The sequence below is a fragment of the Perca flavescens genome, chromosome 17, assembly GCF_004354835.1.
Source record: "Perca flavescens isolate YP-PL-M2 chromosome 17, PFLA_1.0, whole genome shotgun sequence".
Taxonomy (NCBI): domain Eukaryota; kingdom Metazoa; phylum Chordata; class Actinopteri; order Perciformes; family Percidae; genus Perca; species Perca flavescens.
In genome coordinates, this window is record NC_041347.1 from 6,396,171 (window position 1) to 6,416,547 (window position 20,377).

A 20,377-nucleotide genomic window follows, 5' to 3' on the forward strand; every position below is an offset into this window, starting at 1 on the left:
GGGGACGGGGGGACGGGGGGTAAAGAGCTTTCTCTCTCAGCAGCATCCTCCTGATGAAGGCTTGACAGTAGTGCCGGGGGTCAACTTTACGTTGGGCTTGTCCCCTCCTCCAGCTGTGGCCCCAGGGCCCATCCTCTTTTTGATTTCAGCAGCCATGGTCATGAAGGCCTGCTCCACATTGGTGGCGTTCTTGGCGCTGGTTTCCAAAAAGGGGATGCCCAGAGAGTCTGCAAACTCCTGGACACAATAGAGAACAGAGCATGGCAGCTTAGGCATCTTTTTTTTGTAGTAGGGAGGTTCCTTACTTTGAAAATACTAAACATCACATGAAGACAGGGAAGAGAAAGAGCCGGCACACAAAAACATGTCACGTCCGCTGTATGGGCCACTTTGGTGTCAGTCAACACAATATAGGTCCAATGGAAGCTGAATATGAGGGGCCAACACACACAGTGGTTTTTCTAACGTTACTAGTTGTTGCAATAGCATGTGAAAAAAAAAACTACAAAGTTTGCTAGTCCAAAAAGAACGTTAATCTTGCAATAAAAACAATTTACTGCGTTAAAATGGGTTTATGTTAACGCCGTTAATAATGCGCTTAACTGACAGCACTAAAATAAATATAAATATATAAATAAATATATATATATAAATAAATAAATATATATATAAAATATTTTTTTATAATATAAACACACACAGTTGGTGAAATGTGCTACAAATAAAGTCACCTTGCCCTACAACCTCCAGTTGTCACCATAGAGAAGAGAAGGTTGTTGTGCCGGTCTCAGAAAAGTGTAACGTTAACCGCACCGGGAAGGCTTTTGGCTTTGTAAATAATGTAACCACATCGGCAGTGCCATGACACACTGTGACTTGAACAAGCTGCAGAGTCAAAGTAGTCTGGTTCCTTCTGCACGGAGTCTGTGTCAGAGCTGAGCCCCTCTCTCTGTCAACATGCAGAGGAGAGAACAGAGACGCTCGCTTGCTCTCAGGTACCGACATTTGGCAACAATTGATTTAACGCAATTCTGTAATAGTGCCGACGTAAGTTGGCCAACCCTATCCCTTGCTGCAACTACTAAGCTTTATGCAAATAATTGCGTGATGATGCTACATACAAGTACATGTAGTGAAATGTATCAAACTCCCAGGCAGTGCATAAATGATTCATTTGGTTCATTATTGTTGTAAATGTCAATTACAGAACCTTTAAAGTGCTCACTTAGTTAAATCGTGATATTTTTGCCACACAGCCCACCCCTAGTTTGGAGCATGACAATTTTTACACAACAGCTTGTGTGTGTGTGTGTGTGTGTGAGTACCCAGGTGCATTACCTTTGCTGTTGTGTAATCCACCACCTTCTTTGTCGTCAGGTCACACTTGTTCCCGACCAATAGCTTGTTGACATTTTCACTGGCATAGCGGTCGATCTCCTGTAGCCATTGTTTGACATTGTTGAAGGACTCCTGAGACAGGGAGCAGTTAAACATTAACATGTAGCTAAATCTGCTACAGGACATCAGCAACTTTCACAGAGCTAAATGTAGGACATTTTATGCAATATGGATGTATTTTAATAGTGCGTTCCAATTGTACTCTGAAGTCGGAATTTCAAGTCGGAAACGCGCTCCCCTCAAAAGGAGAATTCCGGTCGATTTCAACACGTAGCTCTGTTGTTTGTAGATTTGGAGTGCTGTCAGTAGTGAAAAAACGAAAACAATCGGTTTCGCCTACACCGAGTTATGCTCCTGCTAGCGTTAGCAACCTGAAGTTTTAAACGTGCTTTTAGCCTCTTAACATGTTCAAAATGTCATTACAAGTTCCTACCCATGTGAAGGGATTCCTTCTGAGTGAACACAGTGAATCTGACTGCAGTAGATGTGAAAGAAATGAATAAAAGTTGTGCTAATTCAGCTCCATTTAGTTCCGGTGTTGAGATGGCAGTTAAGATGAGTGCACCGAAAAGGGATACAAAAATATTTTCAAAAATAGGCATATGCTTATTTTTTTTAAGTAAGTGCTGTAGTACAACTAGCAGGAGACAAGTTATAATTGAGGTAGGTTTGGAGACACTACCTTATTTAATCATTAAATTAATAAATATTTTTGTTGCATCTCTTTTCGGTGTTGTAGTTTATAGACGGTCCCTAAGCACTTAATGCCGTCTCAACACCGGAACTAAACACTGTGTTCACTCAGAAGGAATCTCTTCACATGGGTAAGAACTTGTAATGACATCTTGATCATGTTAAGAGGCTAAAAGCACATTTAAAACCTGCCCCGTTTCAGCCTCCAGGGTGCTAACGCTAGCAGGAGGAAACTCGGTGTAGGATACACCGGTTGTTTTCGTTTTTCTCGCTACTGACAGCACTCCAAATTTACAAACACATCTACGTGTTGAAATCGACCGGAATTCTCGCAGTACCCCGAACGAGTCGACCTTGAAATCCAACATGGCTGCTCCATGCATCAACAGCAGTAAACAATGTAATAATATACAGTTTATTAGCACGTGTCTTATTTGTGGATCATTAAATCAGTCGTACACATCGTACTGCCAAATTCTGTGGACATGTTTGCACAAAAAACAGCCTAATGAATTGGTATCAACTGGTTGTACTAACAATGGCTAACCTGGATAACGCAAACCCCAAAGTAAAATTTGACTTGTTTTAACGGAACGTGGTCAACTCCGGCGTGACGTCATTCCCAGCACCGGCTTCCAAGTTCCGATGTAAATGGAACGCACTAGAAGATCAGTGTTCACTGGTTTTGGCACTTTTTTTGAGGGGAAGTTAGTTTAAAACATTGTAAGGACAGAAAGCAATACAAGACAACATGATGTTACAGCTTATGAACTTTGAGCGCTACAAAGAAGCGATGGATCCAATCAAATGAGTTTGCGCAACTTTCAAACTTCCAAGTTCCAAGTGAAGAAGAGTGGGGCATACTCCTGCATGTCTTCAAATGAACATACAGAGGACAGTGTGGCCGCAGCATGGCCTCACAGGTCCTTATAACTTTTGAAATCTCCATGTTACATATCTTACGTGTCTGATCTCAAGTCAGGATATTGTGAAGTTAACTGAAGCAGGTGTTTACTAACTGACCAATGTGGGCAGACCACATGTAGTTGCCAATTCCACACAGTCATCCCCACTTAGAATTTCCAAACTGTTAGCCCTGGGCAGCAGTAACTGTATGTCATTTTGTTTAAACTGAACCATCATCACCCCATGGTTTCAGGGGGAACCTCATTTTAGTTCCACCACCACTTATTAAACCATCTCTGGGTTGTAAAATAAAAACCAGAACTACTGTCTGATGTGCAAGGACTTGTGGTGGAGCATCGGTGGAGTTGTGGCACAGGGGTGTAATCTCTTAGTGTATAAATAAATAGGTGTAATAGGTATGAAAGGGTATGGTGTTATACTGACCTGGTCTGTGACATCGTACACTACAATGATACCATGAGCACCTCTGTAGTAGCTGGACGTGATTGTACGAAACCTCTCCTGACCTGCCGTATCCCACTGTCAGAGGAAAAACATGATTACAGTTCATACTGTTGACTGGCTTCGACAGTTGACAATGGCAACACACTTAAGATTTTAACGGTTATTTTTTCCAGATATTAAATATCTAAATTTGACCATTCATTGGACAAACACAAATTCAAGTATTGTCTCTCAATAGTTTTATTTTAAGTGGTTTTATTCTTAGTCTAAAAGCCTTCTGGGACATTAAACTTCTCCACTAAAAGCCACAATAACTTATCGTGGCATTAGGCAGTCCCTCCTGGAGGGACTGATTAGGTTTGGGCATCGAGAACCGGTTCCAAAATTCCGATTCCAAAGGAGTCATTGAAAAATTCAATTCACAGATCACACACTTAATTCACACTTTTTAAAGATTGTTTTCTGGGCAGCAAAGGGCCGCAGGTCAGAATCGAGTTCGGTTACATAGGGCGCACGCTCAAACCAGGTGAGCTACCAGGGCGCACCAGAGAATATAAAAAAAAGGATCTTTACACAATTCATATTCACAATTCACTTCATGCAGTTTATGGAACCTGTAAATTATTTTTCATACTGTTTAATTTGGCTGCAGTTATTAAAGAACATGATTCAATAATTATAATCCGTTTATTCTTTTTTTGCATTCACTGTACTGTAACCCGCCGAAATGACACAGGGTCCAACATACATCGGCCATATACAATCAACCAGTTGCCCAAAAAGTAAAAAACATTTCATTCAAATAAATTTCTAGACATAGCCTCACAAGCAACGTTGATATGTCTGCTCTTTTCTCTGGAGACTTTTGTCAGACAGACACAGGCAGACTTGTTAACTTCATACATGGAATGGTAGTCAATATAAACAACATACTAGCTAAAACAAAGAAGAACATACATTGTGTCTTGGCGAAAAATACCACTGGGTGGACAATGATGTGTGCATACTGTGTGTGTAGTGTGTGCGTGAGAGAGACGGCAGCTGCCGGTTGCGCTGATTGCAAACTGAAACTGCTGTTGGCATCCGTAACCATAGACAGTATATAAACTGGACCACCAGATCCCGTGTCTCTGGACGGAGACCAGTGAAGGATATTAGAAGCACTTTTCCGGTGAGCGCTGAGCGTTACTGAGCAGCCTCCAACTGAGAGAGACAACGTAGATGTGAAGTGAGCAACGTGTCTGAAAGTTGGAAGTCTTCTGGTAGCTGTGCCGAGAGAAATCTCAATCATTCCCAATCTTACAGAGATGGAGAGCGTAGGTATATGTAAGGAGATAACATAAGCACAGGCTAATTATTGATCACTAACATGCTAGTTAACATTAGTAATTAAACCTAAACAGCTCATGTAAGTCCAAACTGCCTGTGAGCTTCTCCTGTACTATACGGTAATTCCTCTACTATGTGACAGTAGGTCGCTTGGTGAGGACACAATTGTTAGCCTATTTTTATAAAAACGTCTGCTACAGAGCCATAACATGAGGTACAAGGTAATGGAGCTTTTTATACATTGTTGTGTTTCTTTAGAAATAAAAAATGGACAAATTGAGTCTTTAAACGCTTCAGATGTAAAGTTATTTGCTGTCAAAGTGACGTCAAAATGAATGGCAGTCAATGGAATGCTAACGGGAGGTGATCGCTTTGTAGCATCAAAAAGGCGCCATAGGAGGTTCGAATTCTGAAGCGAAGCTTACCCCCTTGTTCGTAACAGAGTACAAATCAATGGCTCACAAACTCTTTTTTGATTAGGGAAGACCTTGCAGCATACAGGGCAGAAACGGCTCTCTGCTCATGAAGTGGACACATCGAGAAGACTTTCAAATGTGAGAATACTTGTGGAAAGAGTCATTGGTTGATGGAAGAAATTCAAGCTTTTAACATCTGTAATTCCACTTACTCAGGTAGACACCCTGAATAAGATGATAGTGTAGTGTGCGGGGCATCAAAAACGGTTGTCTAAGTGTAGCTAAATGTTAGACACACTCCGAGACCGCTAATCATTCACAATGTGAAAAAGGAAATAGCAGGCTGAACTGAGATGGGTACTACACCAGTTTCATTGTGGGTTAACTGGTATGGTTTTCTCTTTATAACTTGTTTGTCGCTTTTGACTGACTTTTAATATTGACACCTACAATTAAATGAGTGCTGCATGGACATTTTACAGAGCATTTAAGTTCTAACAAAGTCTATTTCATGTGTCACACATATAAATACTAAGAACTATTTGTTGTACTTGCACTCTTGTCTGGTCTCATTACCACATTGCTCTAATAGTTAAACATAATACTCAGTCTTTGTATTCTGTTTTACTGTAGTCGATACATCCACTGTATATACAACGATGTAACCTGGACTTAAACAGTAGGAACAGAAGTTCACAAGGATGTATTTGGAGTAGTGAACTTTTTATTTCTGTAACAATTTAATGAATTCATATGCAGTTTGTGGGAAGACAAAATAATGAAACATTTAAAATGTAAACAAATCAATGGGTCAGTTTTTACTAACCATTTTATTCCAAAAGAAGACCGTTTGGGATGGAAAACGTTCAAATTTGTATTTGGTATATGGACATTCTTTTAGGTATTTTGTTTTTAAAATTTTAATCTATCGACCAAAATCTATAGATGTTAGGAGCAACACTGCAGCAAATATACCCAGATAAGATGATCACCAATCTAAAATTACAGATTGTAAAGGAACTATTTGTACTTCTTTTAACTGTTTACATTATATACATGTGGAGCATGTTTGCAAAGCCACTTAAATGGTATTCTTTTGATCTGAACACCTGTAGTGAAAACAACGGTTGTACTTGAGTGAATCAGCTTGCCATATTCTGAACTATTGCAGTTTGATCAGTACATTGTGTGTTCATCCAGGAGGCTGGGGCTCCATGTTCCAGGTCAACAGCTCTGGCAGAAGATTGTTGAGGAAGAGTTGTTCAGCCTTGTATAAGACAATATTGTAATGCATGTTTTTTAAATGTCATTGTCTGTAGGCTCTCCATCTGTGCACAAATGGTGAAAGCCTGTGCTTGTTAATCTGCCTTCTCTGTGTGTGACAGGCCCTGCATTTTGATTCACATTGATCCCAAGTAAGCTTTTATTCTAAACCTCCGCAACATCTCATAACACGTCTTTCCACATGCAGACCCCCAATGCGTGTGCTGTGTCTGTCCTTCCCATCCTGACATACAAATCAACCTTAAAAAGCAGCTGCATGGCTGCAGCACGACCCTAACCTGCGATGAATCGACTACATTAAAGTCGAAAATTTGATGTCAGCAATAATATTCACATATGCAATTCATAGAGGGCATACTGTATTAACCCTGTAGGCTTATATCTAAAAATAACATGTTTACATTAACCTAAATAGTAGTAGTAGCACCAGTAGCTCTAGAATGAGTGTCCATATAGCGTCTTTTTTTTGCACTTGTTCCCAACGAGAAGAAAGAGTGTCTTTTTTCAGGAGCGCTCAAGCTTTTTTGTGGCCACTCTGAGCGCTTCTAGTCAAAAATAAGCAACATCTCTTTTTTAGAAAGAGATATTATATACGTTCTGGCTGTGTCCGTCTATCCCTAGCTGATGATATGTCCGACAAAAACTATCACAACAAAGACAGAAAAGCCAATTTGTGGAAGCAAATCAGCTGGATACTGTATATTGTGGGTGAACGTTGTATTGGCTTTTATCACCGTAGGCTTGTTGTTAGCTGTGTAGTCAACCACCGGTAACTAGGGGTGCCACGATTCTCCAAATCCTCGATCCGATTACATTTTTGATTCTAAGGTTATGGTTCGATTCAATTCTCGATTTTTACATTTATTTATTTTAAAGCACAGGTTGCTATGCCATTTTTAGACTAGACTTTTATGCAATATAATATCTGACGTTTATTCGCAATGTACCACACTGCATTGTCAAATTTAAAACAGTTATTAACATAATATAACAATAACTTATATCTTCAGTCAATTGGAAACTTCAAAATTTGTCAAAGTAAAAAGGAAATAAAAAAATGTTTGCCGACAATGCTGAGGGCAGACGCAGCAGTGTTTGGTGTTTTAAGCCCCCAACGTCGTCTTCCAGGCAGCGCTGCTTGGAAGGCACTAGGATTAGGCAATGTTAGGGTTAGGTGCCTTGAAGACGACCGTCGCAGCCCTGCCTTGAAGGCTTGGTTGGGGGCTTAAAACGCCATCGAGCCAGCACAGCAGTCTTAGCAGCTGAGCAGACCAAGAGGGTGACTCAGCAGTCCGCTAACTTGTTGCCCTCTCTAATAAAACCACTATAAGCTGCTCTGTGTGGGCTACAAAATGTGTGAAATACTTCCACACCGGCGACTTCAGTGAAAGAGGAGGGGGTTCAAGATCTGTCGATGGGTCTCCTGCATCTGCAGTTGCTATGCTATCTTTTGACTGGCTGTAGCTACGTTAGGAGGTTGACTGACTCGCAGCACTCCGCTAGACAAGCCGACTGGACGTGACATGGGGGCGTGGCAGCATCCACGATTCCTTTTTTTTATTTGAAATTCAAGATTGTGACTTAATTTCGGTCACGTTGCATTAAGTTGTGTCAACGACACAAAACTTGGCGCTGGGATGAAGCGCTCCCCAGCGCCCTTACAATTCTTTTTTGCAAGAGAAAAACGATGTATGCCACTTTTCCAATATATATTAAGCTGGGGTCTTCAACATTTTTTAGGCCAAGGACCCCTTAGCTGAAAAAGAGAAGGAGCAGGGACCCTCCCACTATATATTTTATTAAATTGAGTTGCCTTTAGGCATACAGTACCTTTTTATGGTGCATTCAATTTTATTAAAATTTAAATTATTGACATTTATACACTGTTTTAATATTAAACATACATGTAGCAGTATATCCTTGAAGCGTAACTGCAACAGTGAATGTGGGTTCCGCCCACAAAATACATCACAAGCCCAAAAAAGGGAAAAGGTTATTGAATCTTATTTAATACCAGCAACCAAATTAAACTGTACATACTTGTTTTATGGGTTCCATAAACTATAGGAAAGGAATTGTGAATGAATATTATAGAAGATTTTATTTCTAAAATAATCTGTGAAATAAGCATGCAACCTGTTTTGACCCCACTTCTCAAAGAAGCAGAATCAACTAAATCGAAATTTAACAAAGCCAACATCCGATTTCAATTTAATACATTTTTGTGAATTTTAGAGGTCTTGTTAGGAGGAGGCAAGCTAGCTAGCTCTCATTGATAGAACTCCATCCAGCTTACTCGCGGACAAGAGGCGTTTATTTTCCCGATCATTTGTTTAAATAACTCAATACACATATCCATTATAAGACTAACTGGAACCTGTGGTAAGAGATTGAGGGCAGCAGCGTTTGGTAGTCCACTAACCCAGAAATGTTGACTTTGCGCGGGTATCGAGCACCATGGGCTGCCAGCCGTGACGGAGCTCCATCTACCTCACAGCAGGCCGGTTTAGCCATCAACTTTCATAAAACGGCCCATATTTTACCTCTACATAGCTGATTTCTCGCATAAAAAAGTCTCAGAAGTGAATTTAGTGGTAAAACAGCAGATGAACAATTTCTGAGATCTGCGCGACCTATTCAGAAGACTAACTGACCTCAGATCAGTTAGTGGCCTATGTAAATTTTGGGGCGTTAGATAGAAGGTAGAGCCAAATAAGGGAGGAGTTGAGAAGTTGACGTCAACTTTTAGCTTTGTTCAGATTCGCGTGTTTTCAGAGGCAGTTTCAAATTGTGAGATTTGCAGAGGAAAGAGGTGTCAATGGGATTTTGAGGTTCTACATATCCTATTTACCCTCCCAACTGTCGTTATTCAACTATGACAAGGTAAAATCGGTTTTGCATACTATCACCCCTTTAAAAAAAGAAAGATTATATTTAATATTTTTTGTTCTTGTTGACAAATCCCATGTGCAGATCCAAACCAACAGTGAATGTATCCATAGTTTCCCCTAGCATATTGCAAGCATGGTGGCCCACCAGACCTTAATTGCCCCCCACAAGGCCTAAGTGGATTAAAAACTTGCATTCAACAAGTCCATCTTCAAAAATTGCAAAAAAGCAACCATTTACATGATCAAGAAGCTGTAAAATGCATAACATTCTAGGGATTTTCCCCTACAAGGGGCAATAATTCTCTTTACAGTGTGAAGCACAGTCATGTGATGGAAATTCATCCAATCCGTGACTGACACTGCAAGCCTCAGCACAAAAACACAGCACAGTCTATTGTTAAACAGTGGTAAAGAAGTATTCAGATAATTTACTTCAGTAAAAGTACTAATACCACAATGTTAAAATACTCTATTACAGGGTGTCCGGATAGCTCAGTTGGTAGAGCAGGTGCCCATATATAGAGGGGGAAAAGGTAAAAGGTAAAAGTATGCAATGCAAAACTAGTAACTAAAGCTGTCAGAAATATGTAGTGGAGGAAAAAGTACAATATTTCTCTCTGAAATGTAGCGGAGTAGAAGTAGAAAGTGGCACGGAAAGAAACGACTCAAGTAAAGTACAAGTACCTCAACATTTGGATTTAAGTACTGGAGTAAATGTACTTAGTTACATTCCACCACTGGTGTTAAGTTTGTAAAAATGTAAATAATTCTTTGTGTGAATTATGCACAGCCAAAATTACTGTATATGCATGTGTACCTTTAGGGAAATTTTGTATTATCCGTTTCAACTGTTTTTCTATTTAAAAAAAATCAAATGAACGTAACTTACGTTTTTCATTTTTTTTGTTTTATGCCATTATAACACACTTTGTTATACTGTTTAAAAGACATTTAGGAGCTATTCCCACTCCTAGACATGGTTGTGTTTTTTTTTTATTTGAGATGCCAGACTTGCAGATAAAGTGAAAAATGAGCTCACGGTGAGTTATAATGTGACAGGAGCAAAAAACGCTCAACAGTGGCTTGGTTTAATATATGCGTAGGAAAACCCAAACACCAACCTGATCGCCAATCGGCACAAGCCTAGTAGAGAAGCTAGAAAGTATTGAGGGACAGACCAACACATGGTCGGTTTGGCTTTTTATATGGCATTTTTTGACAATAAGAAAAATCCAGAGTAAGGGCAGACTAATGCTTTAATGTTTCCAGTTGTACAGAGAAGGACAAATAATTCTCCTGTCCTGAAAACCGGACTTTCTGAGTAAGCTATGGTTACTGAAGGACACTGTTAATAGTTAAGTAGTAGGTTACTTACAATCTGAAGTTTAATGGTCTTTCCATCTAGTTCTATGGTTCGTATTTTGAAGTCCACACCAATAGTGCTAATGTAACTTTCTGTGTATGTGTCATCCTGCGGAGAGAAAAAGTCAGTTAGATGGCTCACATGTCCCGTTTACTTCCTGCTTCACTATATACACACACACACACACACACACACACACACACACACACACACACACACACACACACACACACACACACACACACACACACACACACACACACACACACACACACACACACACACACACACACACACACAATCAGTCACTACATGCACTAGTGGGAGGTAACCAAGGCTGGGTATTGTCAAGAGACCTCACAATTCTATACGGATACAGTTAAATATCAATTCAATACTTCACATGAAGTCAATATTCATACACATAGGTGACAGAAATTTATAGAATTTATAGATTTTATTATTTTCTATTAAGCAAAGAATAAACCATTTACAGTGCTGTCTGCATTAAAATAAAATTTAAAGTGCATACACACATGTGCCTCAGCTCATCTGGCAGCACAAGGTAAACAATGCACAACGATCGATTTTCAATTTTGGGATTTGAATATCTTTTTTCCTTCAACACTGTAATAACAGAATCCTCAAAATAATAATGCCTTTCATTAAACCAAAAGAAATATGTTGCAGCCTAGTGCTTCACTTCAGCTCCTCTCCTTTAAAGTCCTCATATTATGCTAATTTTCGGGTCCATAATTGTACTTAGAGGTTGTACCAGAATAGGTTTACATGGTTTAATTTTCAGAAAACACCATATTTTTGTTGTACTGCATATTGCTGCAGCTCCTCTTTTCACCCTGTGTGTTGAGCTCTGTGTTTTAGCTACAGAGTGAGACATCTCACTTCTGTTCCATCTCCATTGGGAGTCGCACATGTGCTGTAAGGACTACTAGCCAGTCAGAAGCAGAGTATGAGGGCGTGCCATGCTAGCAGCTACGTGAGCATTATAACATGTGTTCCAAAGTGACCACGTTTGTCTCTGAAGTAAAGGCTGGACTACAATAGAGCTGTTTGGAGCAGTTGGTGAACAGTGTTTTCTGTTGGAGATGGTAAGTCCCTTTGGGGTGGACTTTGGGCTTTTTCACTTTGTAAACCTATAACGTGCACAAAAAGATATATAACGCAATAAAGGAAAGGGAAAAAGCCAAAAAGCAGAATATGAGCACTTTAATCTCCGTGTTTCACAGGGTGACTCCGACAGGAGCGGAACTTGATAACAAGCTAAATTTAAACTTGCTCTTATTCTACACTTTTAACAACGTTGTTACAACTATTGTTATTGAATTTTCTAAATCGATAATATATATTGGGGAAGTTCATATTGCAATGCAGTAATTAATCAGTTTTTTGACCCAGCCCTAGTATACAAAATGGAGCATGTTGCGCAGTAAATTATTGAGTTACAGGCAGGTTAACTGCTTGAATTTGCACATTTAAGCTGCTTAGTTTCTGAGTTATTGAGTAACCCAGTTAAGAAAGCAATAATATATGGTTGTCCAACTGAAGACCGCTTTCAACAGTCTGTCTGCATGAAATCATTGCATAGTTAAAACTCAAAATACTATAAGACTGAATCCCACTTAAGGTGAAAAAGGAGTTAATATAAACGTGCTATTTTGGGGAAACTTACTGCAAATCGGAGGAGAAGGCAAGACTTTCCAACACCAGAGTCACCAATCAGGAGCAGCTTGAATAAATAGTCACTGTGAGGGAAAGGTAAAAAAAACAGGAGATTCAGAAATTGTTAACCAAGTGAGAGAGTTACAGCTTACTCGTTAAATTACATAAATGTCTGCCAAGGTAAGGGCCAGGAAACACATTTAAGATCTCACACTTCTTTCATAGCAGTGATGGGTCATGTACTACTAAAACAGTCGAGCTCTTTTAAGGCTTGGCGGTGTTTCCGGTGGCCTGGCGTACACCTATACCATTTTGTTTTTATAGAAATAAAACCCATTAAGTTCATTTTTGCGTACTGTAAGGTGGTCATAAAATTCAATCCGAGTCAGTTTCTTTTCCCCGTCTTGACTTTTGACAAAAAAATCTAACTTGTTTGAAATTATTGTAAGTTTGAAGTCTTAGGTAGTGAAGTGAATCACGTGAACATTGTCAACAACCAATGGGTGCGCTCCCTCCAGCACCAAACAGGAAGCATCAAACAGCTAGAGCTAGTATTCTTTATGGATGCTATAAGCTAAACGCTAAAGAAGAAAAGTTGCCAATTTTCAACCCTTTTGAAGCGCGTCATCCAAAGGAGTTTTACCGGCGGATAAACACGGACCTCTGGGTACTGCCGCCACTCATCTGCATGTACGGCAGATCAGATCATCTGCAAACATTAAGTTACCAACTAACGCTAGCGGTTTATGACCACCATGTACCCATCCTCTGATGGCTACTTCCAGCAGGATAATGCACCATGTCACAAAACTCAAATCATTTCAAATTGGTTTCTTGAACATGACAATGAGTTCACTGTATTAAATGGCCCCCACAGTCACCAGATCTCAACCCAACAGAACATCTTTATGTGGTGCAACGGGAGCTTCGTGCCCTGGATGTGCATCCCACAAATCTCCATCAACTACAAGACCCTATCCTATCAATATGGGCCAACATTTCTAAAGAATGCTTCCAGTACCTTGTTGAATCAATGCCACAAAGAATTAAGGCAGTTCTGAAGGCGAAAGGGGGTCAAACACAGTATTAGTAGGGTGTTCCTAATAATCCTTTAAGTGAGTGTATGAGAGTTTTTGAACTGGAAATTCTGCTAATGAAAGACTCCTTTTTCCCACTGCAAGTAGACAAATAAGCGTTACGAATATTTCTTCTGGTGCGTCACATTCAAAGTCCAGAACGCACCGGAAAACGGGTGTTGTTAACTTTTCCTGCTACAGCTTACAGTGCACAAAACTGCGAACCGTGCTGTACCGTTCTTATTATGCATCTATGTGCTTTATTCAGTGGATATCTTTGCTACTAAAGTTAAACTCTCCTCTTCTCCGACCGGTCGCTCTGCAAGAAACAAAGTGGTATTCATAATAACGCATCGGTTCCCGGATTTCAAAACACACCATAATGGCTATGCAGTTGTGGAATTTGTCTCTACAGCTTTTGGCCGAAAAAAAGTGAGCATCAGCCAGCAATAACTGTTAGGAAAAGGGACCAAAAACGACTAGTCATCGTTGCTTGTGTTACTATCTGGCGTTTTGGGTGCCGTCTTTCCAGCCTTTTCTACGTTTTGTTTGTAGTACCGTGAGCGCGCCTGAGCGACCACGTGTGGCTCCTGGCCAATAAGGTGGGTGGGAGGAGGCCCCAGGAGGACTTCACATGAACAGGCAATCAGGCACAGGCATCCAGTTGTTGCTCTCGGCAGAGTGCTTAACTTTATGTGTGTAGTAGTTTATTGGCGGCTTGAAGAGATTAATGCCGAGCACCGGATCACATGTTTTTAGTATATATGGGCAGATAATGATCGGTTTTCGATCAATTTGGGGGCATCATTATTGCTGAGCTCAGTCACATTTTCAGAAGGAAGTGCAGGACTCCAATTATGTGATTGGATATGAAGCCAACTGAAAGAACCAGGAAAAACATAGCAGAGACACATGTCTCACATACCTCTACTCCTTATGTATATGGTAAATGGACTGCATTTATATAGCTCTTTTCTAGTCTTAAAAAGGTGCAATATGTAATATTGTGTGTAATACTGGCAGCTAGCGGTTAAAATAGTTACTGCACTACCAATTCAAAATACTGGAGAGTCGTCTCCCCCGCCCCCTCCTGCCCAGACTCAAAGTTCACGGGGGTTGCCAGGCTGAGACCGCAGCATTCACAACAATGTTGCTAGACGCTTTTCTCACATAGCCAGAGATTACTCCACAGCACAGCGGAGTAGCTAACGGTAGATGCTAGTCTCACATAGCCAGACATTACTCCACAGCACAGCGGAGTAGCTAACGTTAGATGCTAGTCTCACATAGCCAGACATTACTTCACAGCACAGCAGAGTAGCTAACGTTAGATGCTAGTCTAACATAGCCAGACATTACTCCACAGCACAGCGGAGTAGCTAACGGTAGATGCTGGCTATATTGACAGTCATAAAAGCCCGTGCTCACGCTGAGCTCTGTAACCAACTGACAGACACACTTTTTCGGCTTAAAATTACAGTATGAACCGCTAAAAACACAACAACCTCACTGTCCTCTCCACACGCCAGTCAGGCACACTTCCTCGGCTTAGAATTACAATACGAAACGCTAAAAATACCACTACCTTGCCGACGGAACACACTTCATTGGCTTAGAATTACGGCAACAATCGCTAAACACACTGCAAACTCACAGTCCTCTCTTTCCGATTTACAGCCCCCCTCTCGTGGTTTAAAATAACTCACCGTTGTCGGCTCCAGCCGCTGAAGAGGCTACACGCTGTAAACAGCCATGGGCTGCATGCCTGGTCCTCCCGGTAACTTTAACAGTTAGCAGGGTTAGCATGGCGACGTTAGCCAGGACCAGTCGGGATCACTTTACTGGCTGTGTCTCAATTGTTTTTGCGAGTAACCAACTCGGGTACTCTAGCTATATAATTCAATGTGAGTACACAAATGTTGAAATGACAAAAAATGCCCATGCCTAGTAGCTGTGATAAATTAGCCTGAAGCTAATGCTTACCTGTTCAGGAGAAAATAAGCCAACTCTGCGTCCTTTTGGGGTCTAAGCTGTCTCCATCTTTCAAATACATCTCCAATATTTACCAGGGGGTTGTTACGTCTCTGGTCACGCAACTGTTAGAAACATGCTGTTTTCTTTTTTTTTATGTCATGTAGAATCTATCTCCGTTGATCCTGTTCGTTTGTTTGCTGCTTTCATGGCTGTAGCGCGCTGGGTTTACGTGTTTACAGGTATATCTGGCAACCCGGCCTGCCTGTCAAACTGGGCCGTGGATAACAACACACAGATCAAAACATAAAGATAAATTCCTTCACGGAATTTAAATTTCAAAAAGAAAAAATACTGAAATTAGCATTGTTGTCAGAAAAGATAGTATTTCAGTTTAACATGTTTCCTTAATATCTGATGAGGCATTGATGTCATTTTTGGATTTATTACAGTACAAATATTACATATTGGACCTTTAACGACTACTCAAAGCGCAACATGGCATCATGACTTTGCGTAAACATACACGCCACTTTCCTAAAGCCAAATGGTGTGTTATCTGTATGCATTTTGAGCTATCCACGTGTATGTCTACGCTGTATACAGTGAATGTAAACATACACACCACGTGGCGTCGCCACGTTGCGTGTTACTGCGAGAACGTGCCGTGCATCGCTAACGTCACATGTCAAACGGTTGAAAAAAGCCACACGCATGACGCAATCCCGGCTCTCCTGGGTGAAAGTCCCACGAGCACACAGCGACAAACACTTCTACAAGTGTATTGAAGCGGCTCTGTTGTAAAGGCTAACTGTGCTCAGTTAGCACAATGATTGATAACTAGGCCAAACGGTGCTGCCACTACTAAATTAGTGATTTATAAACAATCTGTTTCTTGCAGATTGTCACGTTACTGAGAATACAGCTGTTAGAAGGTATTATATGAAGTCGAAACTAACTGACAGCTGTAGGGCAGCTTTCTCCATGAAGCTCCCAGCTAAGCTAAGTTACTATAACCCGCGATGCAGTTAGGATTTTAAAGTCATATTAAAACTATTTTCCATCCTTCTTCCGCAGCCTGTCACTCCCCCTGTAATAACGTTACTCGGTACGTAACGTTAGCTTAGACCTCACAATGCCTTGTGTTTCTCACTCCCGCTAACTTAGTGTTCATAACACGTGAAATGAGTGAACTGTAGGCCAAAGCAAGAAGAGGTTCAACATATTTAATTAAAAAAGTCACATTTGAATAGTATTCATTTTTTTAACTATTCAAATTATATTTGACTTTCAGTATTTGTTCCAACAGCCCTAGTTAGTGATTTGTTAGTATATATTTTGTTGAGAGACAATAGGTGGCGATAATGCTCAGCGAGGCTGCAATCTACTATTAAACAGAAGAACACAAATTTCTAATGTCGCAAAGTCAAGTCGATCGACATGGGTTAATAACCCTTATAAACACAAGGTCAACCCTGGTTGAGCCCTCGGTGTGGAAGGGGTATAAACAACACGCTCCATGTCATTAATGAAAATTACAGACTTCTCTGGGTTTAAAGATGCCTCCTTTTCATGTTGACAATGACTCTCATTGAGATAAAAGAGCTTGGACCTTGAATGGACTATCTAGTCCACATGTGTCAAACTCTAGGCCTGCGGGCCAAATCCGGTCCCTCGCAGATTTTGATCCGGCCCGCATATCAATTTAGGTTCATAATACATTTTGGCCCACCTACTTTTTGTTGCTTTACCTGTAGTTTTTAAAATCACTTTTGCCAACACTTTTTGCCACTTTATCAGATGTTTTTTTTCTTTGATGGCTAAGTTAGATTTTTTGGGGCTTGATGTCAACCAAGCTGTAAGTGAGAAGACTATAGGAGACATGCAATAATACAATATGTTGTACAAATCTTTGACTTTTTTCGATTAAATAAAGCATGTCAGTAAAATGTACATATGTCCGGCCCTTAATGTTATTCTTTTTTTTTCCCGGTGTTGTCCTCCGGGAAGTTGAGTTTGACACCCCTGATCTAGTCTATACCAAAGAGGTGAATCATTAACACAAGATGCTTTATCTTATATTGTGTCTACAAAGCAGAATGGTGATCGAATATCACTATTTAGTGTAATGACGAGAAAAAAAAGTACTATACAATTTTTAGCTTTAAGAGTAGTATTGTGTAACAGCTTGACAAACAAGGAAAAGTTGGACTCCAGACATTCTACAGTACATCCATGTCAGCATTTATCAATGCAATATCAAAAGCTAGCTGAACTAAGTGATTGCTCAACGCTGCTGTGGTGAAATCGAGGGATTGTCGTATAGCATGTGACCTACACATGACTAAGAGGCTGCTTCAGCAATACCAGACCATATGACTAGCTAATAACTGAGTCATGCTCAACACCAGGTAAAGCGTAAAACCAATAAATACCTGGATGTAAACATCAAATGACTTCTGCTACATTACGTGTGCTCATACTAGCAAGGAAATAACGCTTTCACAATGACACACGCAGACAAGTAAAGTTATTACGTTAACCATCGGCAACCGGGCAATATGTGTCGTTTTTCAAAAGCTTGAATTAAGGAAACCCTTGTTGTCAAGTCATCTTCATTAAGATTGTATGAATTGAATAACTAGATTTAGCTAGCCAGCGTAGCTGATCATTGTGTAACGTTAATCTATCAAAATCCAATAACAATTGTTCAGGCAAAAACAGTTGACGTTAATCCTAACCCTAACGTTAGCAGTCAAAATTCTACAAGGCCCCTTTTGTCCGTATTTAACGTCACATCTCTGCATAAAACGCAGCGAACCGAAACCAGTCACAAAAGCTAACGTTACTGCAGCTGGCACAACAACTGGCTAAAAGGTGTTAATAAGCACTTGTTATATTTATCTATCAACTGATAACAAAACAACATTGCACCGATACCCCTAGAAAATGTCAACAGCGTCTCAGGCAGGTACAGCCAGGTGGTCATTAAGGTTTAGCTAGCTAGCTATGTCAGCTGATGTTATTGAGTTCAACTGCTGACAAGTTATTTGCAAACGCTTGTTAGCACATAGCTAGCTAACCTTAGCTAGCTAACTAGTTGGCTGGCCAGAATGTAGCTAACACAACGTTCTTAAGTATGATACTTACTATTCGGGATTCATTGTTGACTCGTTGTACTGTATCCCCTCTCGTCAAGCGTATCCTTGTCCCTGTCTGCAGATAAGCAGCGGTGTTACGAAAACGGGAGTGGTGGCTAGTTTACTGCTCCCGAAACCACGAACCCGGCTAGCTGTTCCTCAGTAAAAATCCAAAATGGCTGCAACTCCAACCAGGAAACAGCTAACATTAGCCAGCTGGTTAGCCAAAGTCCGGAATAACACCAAATACGTGGCTTGGTTTTACGGAGGCCTTGTCTTTTAAATGAGACTGCTACCACACTCTACAGCTGTACACATAAAGCGAATAAACAGGGGGGTGTGAGGAGATGTCCCGCTAACCGGCCCTTGCTCTCCCTCTTGCTGAGTGTGCGGTGTCCAACTGTCAGCCCCGGGAGGGATTACGTCATTTAGTGAAACGTGGCAGAGCCGAGTCAGCCAGTGCCTCGTGTCAAAACTACACACTATACACAACTTCCGGACAAATACTAAAACCTCTCAACGATGTGTACTTATCTTCAACAGTATTATTTCACAGGTATTTTCTCCAGTGACATCACACAGATGCATTTACATCAGCCCTCAGTAGGCTAGTTTACCATCCAGTACCACTATTTAGTTCTGTTTTGTTGATTATATCCCAGATTGACATTTTCACTAACGCTATCCACATTCATAAGTAGAACGGAAGTACAACGAGGCGTTGTCATGGAGATGTTACATTGTATAAAAATGCAAACAGCCAGAGAAAATCTTACCGCGGTCCTCAAAGTGGCCACTTCCAAGAGATTTTTTTATTATTATTTTTTTTTTATTTATACAAATAATTACAGTCAAATACAACACAGAACAAATTACATAGAGCATTACATCAGATACACAACATACAGGGGTAGGCCTACAGCCTAGGTGGACAGTCTGGTAGGCAGAGAAAAAATAAAAAACCTTATTAATAAACCTTTGAGGTCACACGCAACTCATATAGAACCAGAGTTTTTATGGCTTTAGTATTTTTTGAGTACTTAATAATTTAATCAATGTAATTTCTAAACTCAGTCATAAAACCAGGAAAGAATGGTTTAGAACCACTGAATTTCCTCCTGTGGATGTGGTATTTAGCATATACTTAGCACAAAAAGTAAGAAAATTTGTGTTTGTTAGATTATTTATCTGTGGTAACAATGCTTTTTGGCAATAAATCTTATATCGTTAGAAAGCCTGTTTAGTTCCCTTTCAAATGGTGCCCCATTTGTATGGAACATGCATTTGTGGGATGAGCAGCGGAGCTCAGTATGTGGGTTGCGCCCATGAAAAATTTACCAAATCTTCTCTGCCAATGCCAAACAGCTTATTCTGCCATTGACTCGTTTGGTGTTTGGTGGATTGGTTGATTCTGCCTACGGCAGTTGGATCGTAGGGTCAAAGTGTGGAGAAGACGCGGAGAACGCTATGCTGATTGCTGCACCGATAGAGTAACACCTTTTGGTGGAGGCAGTGTGATGGTGTGGGCGCCATCTCCCTCACTGGAAAAACGAGGCTTGTCATCATTGGAGGCAATCTCAATGCAGAGAGATATAGAGATGAGATTCAATCCCATATCTCCACAGTCTGGGACCAAACTCTATCCTCCAAGATCACAACGCTCGCCCCCACAGGGCGGGGTTTATCAGAGACTACCTCCAGGATGTGGGAGTGGAGAGGATGGAATGGCCTGCCAGCAGTCCTTTTTTTTTCACCCATATTCTCA

General features: G+C 40.6%; 1 protein-coding gene across 1 annotated transcript; it reads right to left on the minus strand.

Moving 5' to 3' along the window:
- LOC114571979 (ras-related protein ORAB-1) lies at positions 1–19,302 on the minus strand. Its single transcript, XM_028603323.1, has 6 exons — positions 18,623–19,302; positions 12,436–12,508; positions 10,758–10,853; positions 3,442–3,537; positions 1,339–1,470; positions 1–237 (listed from the first exon to the last, which is right to left on the minus strand). The coding sequence occupies exons 1-6, from the start codon at positions 18,634–18,636 to the stop codon at positions 37–39; spliced, it is 612 nt and encodes a 203-aa protein (XP_028459124.1). The 5' UTR covers positions 18,637–19,302; the 3' UTR covers positions 1–36.
- Positions 19,303–20,377: the final 1,075 nt, after the last annotated feature.

Bases quoted from the DNA above. Each gene is read 5' to 3' on its own strand.
- LOC114571979 (XM_028603323.1), bottom strand. The intron at 10,854-12,435 runs GTAAGTTTCCCC...TTCTCTCCGCAG, and splicing joins GCCTTCTCCTCCGATTTGCA to GATGACACATACACAGAAAG. The intron at 238-1,338 runs GTAATGCACCTG...TATTGTGTCCAG, and splicing joins TGGATTACACAACAGCAAAG to GAGTTTGCAGACTCTCTGGG.